Raw genomic sequence first — 11,759 nt, forward strand, 5'->3', positions numbered from 1 at the left:
ATAACCATCCCTATATCACGACCTTTAGCGACGGTTATTGTCTTGACTGTATGGCGACAGTTATATATGCTATTGCGACGGTTGTATGTATATGCTATTGGGACGATTATATATGCTATTGCAACGGTTGTATGCATATGATATTGGGACGGTTATATATGGTATTGCGACGATTGTATGCATATGCTATTGGGAAGGTTATATATGCTATTGCGACGGTTGTATGCATATGCTATTGGTATGGTTATATATGCTATTGCAACGGTTAAAAATGAGCTATAGTAACAATTAATTTTATGCTATTGGGACAGTTATTATGAGGCTATTAGGACAATTATTATTAGAATATTCAACAATACTATATTATGTTAATTCAATGATTTTATAAAGGTACCATAACACAAAAAATGTACATATATATTAATCATCAAGAGTATTAGTAACAATTAATTCCCAAAATATCATATGCAAAAAACCAACTATTTTTTGACCATTCCAAAAGATCAAAACATACACAAGTTTCGAATGTTAAAAAATAAAAGATGTTTGAAACTACTCAATCAAATTTTTCAGCAACTACTGTAACATGACGCCAGTGCGATAGATCTCTTAGGTCAGGTCTAGTTCATCAATTTCGTTTCCGACATCTTTTATGTCACGATCACCTACCACAATAAGAAAAACAAAATTAAAGTCTAGCAACAAACTACACAACAACAACATACCCAATATTGAGATCAAGCGTACGTACATACCCAAAGTTGGGAAAGATCAAGCATACCAAGTATATAGATTGCTCTTGTCACCGTTGGAAGGGTATGCATTTTAATTTTCATCTTTCCACTAAGTCCTATTTCCAGGTTTAGTTATATACTTGATGCAAACAGGAGCAACCATACATTGATGCATGAGGTTCGTGAGGTAAAGAAAGAATGAAAGAATGATACATTAGTTACAAAAATACGGCATGAATTGAGTTAAAGGTAAGATATGATTATCCATTTTTATAAAGTTTCTGTCCAAAAGACAAACTTAACCTCAAATCATATAATACTTATCCAATATACCTCTTTATAAATATATGTAACCTTAGTGTCACTAAATAAACTAAACAAATAAAAATGGAGAACCAACACAATTACTTGTTCTGCAACTTATTTTTCCTTGTAACATCAATTTTTCATGGACAAGTTGCTCATGGCTTCAAAATGGATGATCAGGCACGGCTTCAAAATGGATGATCAGGCACGTACGTTAATGTCGTGGCGTCGATCAAAAATTCGTTCAGGGATGACTAATTCTGATGATGAAAACAATTTGGTATTTGATTTTGATGAAGAACAAGTAGTACATGTTGGAAATATGAGGATGATATGATAAAAGGTGGTCTTCCAGGACTGCTAAAATCAAATGTGAAGTTTAATCTGTATGCAGGTTATGTTAATGTTGATGAAAAGAATGGGAGAAGCCTTTTCTATTACTTTGCTGAATCTTCTTCTAGAAATGCTTCTTCTAAACTACTTATTCTCTGGCTAAACGGAAGTCCAGGATGTTCATCATTAGGATTTGGGGCCGTGCTTGAACTTGGTCCTTTTGGTGTAAATCCTGATGGTAAAACCCTTTATTCCAGAACATTTGCATACAAAGTTGCAAATGTAATGTTCCTGGAGTCACCAGCAGGGGTTGGCTTCTCCTATTCTAACACTAGCTCCGATTATGCATTCTCAGGCGGCAAGAGGACTGCTGAAGATACATATAGGTTTCTAGTGAATTGGTTCAAGAAGTTTCCACATTACAAAGGCAGGGATTTCTACATCATGGGAGAAAGCTATGAAGGATTCTTACGAAAGGACTTGTAAAATGGATGCACCCTTAAACAGACATTAAATAGATTCCACCATCACAGACTTCCCACCAAATTCCAAACTATGGTATGACGTTTTGGCTTATATAACTGCACACCAACATACCAATAATATCAACCCAATAAAAGTCCCTAAAGATTGGATGGAAGTCTCGATTATCCTTACCTATTAGTAGTCAAAACATTACTCTTGTAGTTTCCTGTTACTAGATTTTTATTACTATCTGCCGCTTCTTGTACGTCAATTGACATATTCTAGTGACAACAAGATGTCAACAACAATGCTAGTGAATCGAAATAGACCACACACGGCTTCACTAGACTTCAAGATTATAACAAGATGAAAAAGAATACAAGATTGCAACAAGTAGAACAACAAGATGTCAACAACAATGCTAGTGAATCAAATACTAACCTTGATTATTTTGACTGTTTCTCCCAGTATCTACAAGTGTAGAGGTAGAATCTTTTGATGAAGGAATGGTCAATGCCGCTAGCATCTTAGGATCCAATAATCCTGTAATCTGAAGTTGAGTAATTACATCTGCAATAACTTCTTGTCTAATGTTTGTATCATAGTTGATAATTTCCCTGGATGATTACTGGTAAACATATTTTTTAAAATGATAAGTAATATTGATAAAGCACAAATGCCTGAACACATTCTCCAAAACAGCCAAACAATCAAAAGAGAAAATCTATGACCTATCTATGTAAGCTTTCTACACACCGTAACAAAGTTTCCACATCATTTACAAAATATTACACCAACCAGAGAGGAAAATAATACAATCAGATCTGATCTTCATTACAGAGTAACTATGCTGATCGAATTTCAATGAAAAAATTTACAGAACAATATTATTATATTATATATTTCCCTCAAATACTAGATATCAAGCTGTGTGACTCTTCACACAGGTTTGAAGAATTATCTTGTAATAATTTCGGGATGTATTCCGTTGAGTTAGTTTTTCATGTAGAGTTTTCCCTATTTAATTGTCATGATATTTAAGATATTTGAGCTTCCATTTAAAAATTTTCATACCATAGATCCTTTTTTATGATACTTCACAACCTATGGGATTTGATTTAGAAAGTCAAATTACGAGGAAGTTTGGAGCTCTTGGAAACACCTATGAACTCTTGCAAGCAGCTGCTCCAAAATTTTATGTGTTAATGATGCATCTGAAGAGTCTTTTGATGTTGCAGTTGCCAGAGCAGTTGCAGAAACCTTCCTAATTTTTTTAAAAATAGAAAGACGGAAAGATCTAGTAACGGTTTAAATAAATGGAGAAGGAACCAAAAGAGATTTAGTAATGACAACCATGTTATGATATATGGCGTTTTATTATTTTGCAGATAGCGAGAGCAACAATCAAGGTCCTTAAATGTGTCTACTAACCAAAATGACAGCCATGTGTAACAGCCTATATTTCTTAACCATCTAGTATCACAAGTATACTAAAAATAAGCTCAAAAAATAATCACATGCAACTAAACTGACCTCAAAGTGTGGTATATGTACCTGAGGTCTATAGAAATAGTTAAATAAATTGATAGTTGTCAAGTGTTCAACCAGCAGCTTCAGGCGGTCACTCTGAAAATGTTTACAAGATTTTGTTAGACAAACAGTAACTCTTGAAATTCTCTATAGCAGAGGAAATATTGCTGTTCCTCTATTCTAAGCAGTTCTTATATGTATGTGAAGTGAGAGTTTACCGAACTCATTTTGCAAAAGTTGAAACTTTTTATAACTCTTTTATTCAATATAACAATCTCGAGGTAAAACATGCAGATATTGTTTCAAAGAGAAGAGAGCCACAAGTTGTTTCCACATGCAAAGGCTTCTCACTTTGGCAGTTATGCATGTTGAAGCATTTACACCTTCAGAAAGAGAAACACTATAAAACTAGCTAAACGCAGTCCAGAAGCACCGAGATTGAATTTATATGACCTACATAGAAAAACCCAGCTAAATTTAGAATAAAATGTTGCAGTATTTGCTATTTAGCACCCTCCAACCTTAAAAAAGAAACAAGTACAAATACTTCTAACAACGAAAGAGTGAACCTTTTTTCCTTGTTACAAAAGTAATGATAACAAGAAAACTCTTAATACATAAATTATTTGGAAATCAAAATTAACTCAGTGAACCCTAAATCCCATTTTCGTTACTTACAACTATTTCACAGCTTAGACACATAAAATTAAGCAAATAACAACGAACTAACAATGGACTAGAGACGGTACACACAAAATAAGACGATTTCAAACTGCCGAGATGTATATAAAAACATTCTGAACAGAAAAATACGACTAGATTTACCTAAATCTGGCAATTTCTCTTAAGGGGCCACCAATTCCACATCCAACATCCAAAATCTATCAATGGGACAAGGAACTTTCATCACGTTCCACTTGCTAAAATGAAGTTGAAAGGCCAAACAAGAACCAAAATCAAAAGTAAAACGGTGAAAGAATATAAGAACAAAAAGAAATCCATAGTACTCGAAATAAAAGATAGGATCAACATAGACAACAAAATGCACCTTTTGTCCTTGCTTTACGCCTAATTGTAGAGCAAGAAAATCTTCATGTCGTTTGATACTTTCTCAAAGTGATTCCCCTTTCCATCTGTTATAAGAAGGAAACTACAATAACTAGTTGTCCTCTTTTACTGATGATTGTTGTTTTTTAAGAAAACAGTAAGTGCATTCGTAAAAGAAGAGAACAATGTACCTACCTTGGAGCAAAATGGAAAGATTCACCCCAACCATACTCATAAAAGCTTGTTGCAAGATCTAATTAGGAAGTCATTAAATTACTCTCCACGGTGGTGAATGTCGAGCAACACTTCTGTATTTCAAAATAGTTACTACTTAATAATCTGTTTTTCTCATTTATTACATTCTATTGATCAATATAGTAATTACCGTTCCAGATTTAGTTATCAGTGAATAACCCTCATAGAAATATCAAGACAAGAAGTTAAATGCTTACCAATTGATAGGCAAGCTTGGAAGAAGGACCAAACATTGAGCCAAGAAACGAATTAATGTTTAAATTCAAAACTTAGATTCACTGAGTGACATCTGAAATCATAGTATAGAGGTTGCCGGCCACCATCACATATCGTAGACCTGCAATGGAATCAAGACATGAAAGTGATGGACACCTTGAGAAAGTTGCTAGCTCCAAAATTTTACAATCGCCACACGCCTCACTACCAGAGGGGTAATATTTACTCTATGAAACAAAATCCTCGCCTTTAAAAGCAATGATAAACTTATGTTTCTTCCGAATAGTTCCTTCACACTACTTGTTTATCGTCAATATAATGTTCGTGTGAGAAAGAGAGCAGAAAATGATACTTGTAATTAATTCACAAAAGAGAGCTAATAATTATCCACAAAGAAGATTTAACCTTTTGTGCTAATGGATTTCTCAGAAAAACAACGGGATAGTGGTAATAAGCTTAAGAGGAGATGCTATTAAGAAAACACTTGAAAGAATTTTTTTCAAAAAGAAAACATTTAAAAGAAAAAGCGGGGACCCGAAAACAAGTGGAAAATGTCACCTCAACAAGCTCTTTCTCCATGTCAATATACTCGGAGTAGTCTGGTTCATCTTGTAAACGTTGTCGCACCTGGTATATGAATAAAGGAAAATTTGTAAATATGAATTACAGGAGCTACAACATTTTAAAAACTATATAAACTTGAAGCAATGATTGTGAAACTAGGAATAACTGATAACATAACCGCATATCCTCTCCACAATATTTGGTACTTTTTTATACCAGTTGATAAAACCTTCTAACAAAACCTAGACTATTCACTTCACTTCTGTTCCCACCCTCAGACAGTATCAGTCAGAGCCTCCAAAGTACAGTGAAGTCTCTTAACGTGACAATCTTATGCCTTCTATCAACTAAAATTATCCTTAAGCAAAGATAATTATAATGTGACTCGAGGAATTGTTTGGCATGAGTTGTGATATCTATATGAATCAGATCATACATCTTAACTTGAACACTAGAATGGGAGCTGAACACTAGAATGGGAGCCTTGGGGTAATTGGTAAAGTTACTGCCATGTGACCCAGAGGTCACAGGTTCGAGCAGTGGAAACAACCCCTTGCAGAAATGTAAGGTGAGGCTCTGTACAATAGACCCTTGTGATCTAGCCCTTACCCAAACCCCACATATAGCAGTGTCCTTTCTTCAACTCGAACACCAACGAAACTAACCTAAGCTATTTCTATCTTCAAAAAATTAACTCCTAAATTCTGTATTACACTGTAAACAAGATCATCCTACTTTTCTAAGGCAACAGACAAGCAACAATCATATATTCTGGGACCCAAAAAAGTAATATCATCAGACCACAAAATCCACAAATTAGACCACAAATCCACAAAATTACCCTAAAATCAGACCACACAATCCACAAATTAGACCACAAATCCATAAAATTACCCTAAAATCAGACCACAAGTTCACAAAATTACATAATAATACATATATGCTGGTTCATATACTCAAAACATGGCATAAAGAAGGAAAAACAAAATCGAAAGACAATTTTTTGTAACTTTTTTAGACCATAAATTCACAAATTAGACCACAAATCCACAAAATTACCTAAAATCATACCACAAAATTCATTTGAATAATACAGGGAACAAAATTGGCGACCTACCTGAGAAGAAGAACGTTTTCGAAGAAGTAAAATCGCAGGAAGACCAGATAAAAATCAACTTCTTGTAGCTCAGAGAAGACATCAGATGCAAATCAGCGACTTAAGGTCTAATTTAACACTACCAAGACTCAAAAAATGGCCATCGCTTTTCAATCTCTGATTGTCATAAATGATATATTCATGAAGACATCCTAAGGACGAGTTGGATGTCCAGCATACAACGGAGAAGCGGTTTGATTGAGCTGACGGAAAAAAATTGGGGGAAAATTATGGTATTAATCCTAGACGAATCGTGCTCACCGAAAAAAATTGGGGGGAAATTTTTGATATTAACCCTAGAGGAATGGGGATGAACAGAAAAACTTGAGGGAAAAATATTTGCTACTAACCCTACTTGTTCTAATTTTTTTAATAAAAATAATTTTAAAAAAGCGGGTAAAATTAGTATTGGCAAAAAAATTCCCGCCTAATGTATATTTCAGCAGATATAGATGATTATAATAATCGTTACCATAAATAAACCTATTGGGACGATTTTAGAGGCTTATGGAACGGTTAACTTAAATTATTTTTCAAAATCTACTGAGACGGTTATATATTTGTTACCATAGATAGCTATTGGGACGGTTATAGTAACCGTTACCATAAATATACCTATTGGGATGGTTTTGGAAGCTTATAGGACAGTTAACTTAAATTATCATCTAAAATCTATTGGGATAGTTATAACCGTCACTATAGCTTTTCTATAGTGACGGTTCTATAACCGTCGCTAAATAAATGTTCCCATAGCCCTCATTTCTAGTAGTGTTGATTTCTCCAAAGAACTTTTACTGAAGCAACTTCTTTATTCTTTAACCTTCGAACTCGTCGACCAAGGATTTGAACTGGAATCTAATGCCCTGGGTTTTGATCTTAAAAAATTTCTTGAGTCCTGAGCTTTCTGCCCTGACAAAGACTCATCTGATGAGTCATAATTTGTCTTGACGGGTCAGGTAACCCTAGTCGTAAGGTGTTCAGTAAATTATGATGGAGTTGTTATTTTGGGTACGACTTGGAATACGAGTCGTAATGACTCATAACGAGTTATTGGGAGGGAATCATAACCAAATTAGAAATTTAGTGGCTAAGTTCTGCTCTGAGTATGAGTGGCTCACTATGAGCCGTAAGGACATGTTACGAGTCATTGGGTGCAAATTGTAGGATGTATAGTGTTTACCCAATTAGGTTCGGTATTAACTACGACTGGATCCTACGAGTTGTAGGGTCCCATTACAAGTGGTTAATGTGTTATAGAAATATAGCACGTTCGATGCTTAAAATGAGGAGAATATGCAAGTTTCTGAGGTTATTTTGTTAGATATGATGCGTTTTGGGTATGTTTTGCAGGAAATATTATTTTGGATGATAAATTCATGAAAATGGTGAAAAAGGTGTTTTTGGATTCTTTTGGAGCAATTATGGATGTTTGGGACACTTTACGACTTGTTTGTGATCAAAGCATGTTCGAGAATTGAAGAAGAGTTAAAAAGATGACTCCCGGCACTTACCATGTCATCATGTGGACCGCAGGTGGAACCTATTGGCTGTAAGTTGGCAATGCAAGTGCCAAAAGTCTAAAATCACGAGAGCTAACTAACAGAATTTTCCATTTGGTACCTGTGATTACCTTGTTGACCGCAGGTACTACCTAATCTCAGGGTCAGGGAAGAAGTATAGGCCACATGTGGCTACTGACTCTATTTTCTCTTATTTCGTCCAGGCTTTGGTTTTTGGGTTTTCTCATGTATTATAAATACGCTATATGTGTTATAGTAGGAGTTACACATTTTGATACTCATAAACATATTTTGATTCCAAGATTCGATTTTGATCTTGGGATTCTCTTGTATTGACTTCAGTTTATTAATTCGTCTATGGTTATGGGTTTTATTACTTCTTTTCATGGTTATTTCATCTATGCTTTAGATTATGAATGATATTGATTTTTTCACAAGTATGAGCTACTAAAAACCATACTTAGGTTGTGAAAACCCTGGCGGATTGACGAAGTAGGGGAAGTGTTATTGTTGTTCTGAACCGATACCCATGCATGCATTGCTTTATCTTCATCATAATAGTTTTCTTAATGTGTGCACACATTAAGATCCCGCCTAGATATTGTTGCTTACTCCAAAAGAGGAGTAGTGGCTTGGAAAAGATAGTGACAACTGTAATTTGGAGTTTAACTATCGATCCACGCTACTAGGTAATATCTAACTGAGATACTAGCTTTCATCTAATAACTAGAGTCTCAAAAGGTAATAGTTAACTAAGATCAAGATAAGGATTAGTAAGGCAACATCCTGAGACTCAAAAGGTAAAGGGTGAAATCCTTGTGCTCACCTAAAAGACTGCAGAAGGTACATAACTTATTGATTCTGCATTCAAAGTATCAGGTTGGTTCAACAAAGCACGATAAGCCTAGGAGTTGAGAAGCCAAGGTGAACACAATCCTAGTGTTCACCTACAACTGATTACAACCAAAGTTAATATAGATACTTGCTCGAGATTACTATACAAAACCCCCATTTACTTTTCTTGTTCTGCCCGCTGACTACAACTGCTGAGATATACGATTCCACGCGTTCCCTTGAGATTTGACCCCAACCTCTGTTGGGTTACTATATTTTGACAATAACCGTATCATCTTCTGAGAGGAGGTGTAGTTTAGATGCCATCAAAATTTTTTGGCGTTGTTATCGGGGAACACGGTGTTGAATTATCATTTGAAGTTGTTATAGTTTTTAGTTTTTTCTTTTTGTTTTTGTTCTTAGTTGGGCATACATCGGTGTACGACTAGCACACGGAGTAGAGGTAATCCCTTACTCCTTTTGAATTCAAATCTAGAGAGGATACTACAAACACCTAGTAGGATGTCTGAGAAGTAAAGAGATGAACATCCTAAAAATGTTCGTGATATTATACCTCTCCCTCATCTCGAAGGAGAATAAGATATTTTGATCGACAAACTGGTGAGCTATTATCTTAAGCTAAAGTCGAGAGGAGCGCAACAAAATAATCTCAGTGGGTAGCTAGGGAGGCAGAGCTATTTGAGCAGAGACAATCAGTACTCGGTAGAAACTAGGACAGAGCTAGAGGTGCCCGTGTTTAAATAATACTAGCATAGCAGTATGTGCAGCCATATATAGAAGATGAAGAAGACTTAGGATAAGTTGATCCGGCATAGACTGGAGCCACAGTTTCTCCTGTTTTACCCTCAGGCATCAAGTTCAACATATCAAGTGCAATGATCCAGCTCTTAAATCTAAAGGGTTTGTTTACAGGTCTGCCTAGAGATGATGCAAACTTGCACCTTGCCAATTTTATTAGGATCTTTAGTTTGTATACAAATCCAAGGTTGAATCAAGAAGTACTCAGACTGAGGCTGTTCCCATTCTCACTTATAGGAGAAACATCTTTATGGTTAGGGGAACTGCCAAGAGTCTCTATCTATAATACCCTGTATGTTTCTAACCTAGGAAGTGAATAAGTATTCCTGCATATGAAATCTCCTATCCTGTGATTCATATTTGAGTACATGACTTACAATGAATATCCTAATGGTAGGATAACTTATGATGCATTAAGCATGTTCATATAAGTCACTTAAGGTAATACAAGCTAAGAGTTTTTGAATCCATCAAGTTTTAGTGTTCGATTTTGCAAGGGTCATCTTTGAATGAGTATAACTTGATGTTCATGTGGTATTTTGGCTGATTTAGACCCACCAAATTGTAAAAATCGAATTAGCTTTCCAACGATACCAATTTCGCCTTAATCCAATACCCGAGCAAAAAGTTATGCCCATTTTCGTGAGAGACAATAAGTATAGGTGATTGGTTAGGCGCCGCTAACCCAAGCATAGGCGATTGGTTAGGCGCCGCCCAACCCAAGCATAGGCGATCACTTGAGCGCTGCCTAAGTAAATTCCAGGTGTCAAAAATACTCCGTCTTGAGTTATTTTAAAGGTAATTAAGTCTTTAAATACTCCTTACACGTCCCTAAACTTAACCCTACGAAATATATAGCTTCTAAACCTATTGCAACCCTATTTTCATCTCAAAGCTAATCATCCAAGAGCACTAAAGGAGAAAAACAACTAGGGTTGCATAATTAAGCTTGAAGATCCGATTTCAAGGAAATTCCTCCGTCAATCATCAAGAATCTTCCTTTTAAGGTATGTGTAGTATTCATCTATGGATTCAATTCGTTCATAGAGTTCAAGAATCAATCTTTAAAATACAAAAGCTTGGTTGATTGTGGTGATATGATCATCATGTTGATGCTTGTTTCTTCTCCTCTTTTTTCATTATAAAGTATGATTTCTATATTGTTGGGTGTTGATGATCATGTTGTTGATATTGGGTGATTCCCAAGATGGAATCTTTATATGTTTTTGTGAATTCATGATATCATATGAGTTGGAAACATGTAAATTTGGTTGTTCATGATGTATAATTTGATGAATTCACCTATGCTTAAGATGTGCATGTAAGGTGTTTGATAAAATGCCTAAGGAACTAGAAATCATGCAATATAGCTAAATTGTGACTAAGTGAAGGATTCGTGATATGCCCTTACGTTCCAATGACTTCTATGTTGTTAATGTGCCTTGTAAATGTTGTCGGAATACCCATGGACTATTCTTATGAGATTATGCTATGTTTACTTGCAAATCCTACTTATGAACAAGATGTATGATAACCATGCAACCCACATGAACTTCCATGCTATTAGTATGTGTTGCCAATATGATTATGCAACAAACATGATATTAAGATTGTGTAAGTACTTCCATGTGATATGAAATCCTTTCCATGCAATACATTGTTGATAACCATGCTTAGTATGACATCCCTACTTATGATATTATAAATTATGGACTCTACTCTTATGGTCAAGTCAGTCATGTGTGTCAGTTTCCTTCCATCGAGTCCTGGGGGTACTTGTACCCAAAAACTATAGCTGTGTGTCTAGATCCATGTCATATTTCACGATATCCAAACTCAAGCTATGATTCCATAGACTTCAGTCAGTCATGTGACTCAGGAAAACCTCATGATCTTAGTCTATTGTCAGATATCAGTAACATTCCGCCAGTCAACAGAATCTAGTAAGATTAAATCATGCACAGCCAGTTATTCATATCC

At 35.3% G+C, this 11,759-nt stretch overlaps 1 protein-coding gene across 1 annotated transcript; it reads left to right on the plus strand.

The window, feature by feature from the left end:
- The first annotated feature begins 1,373 nt into the window (after positions 1-1,373).
- On the plus strand, positions 1,374-1,859 carry LOC107863640 (serine carboxypeptidase 1). Its single transcript, XM_047408447.1, has one exon. It carries the CDS (start codon positions 1,374-1,376, stop codon positions 1,857-1,859), a length of 486 nt encoding a protein of 161 aa, XP_047264403.1.
- The last annotated feature ends 9,900 nt before the right edge of the window (positions 1,860-11,759 follow it).

The sequence above is a fragment of the Capsicum annuum genome, chromosome 3 (genome assembly GCF_002878395.1).
Source record: "Capsicum annuum cultivar UCD-10X-F1 chromosome 3, UCD10Xv1.1, whole genome shotgun sequence".
In the NCBI taxonomy this organism is placed as follows: Eukaryota; Viridiplantae; Streptophyta; class Magnoliopsida; order Solanales; family Solanaceae; genus Capsicum; species Capsicum annuum.

Coding starts and splice junctions, on each gene's coding strand:
- LOC107863640 (XM_047408447.1), top strand. CDS start 1,374: ATGATAAAAGGTGGTCTTCCAGGACTGCTAAAATCAAATGTGAAGTTT.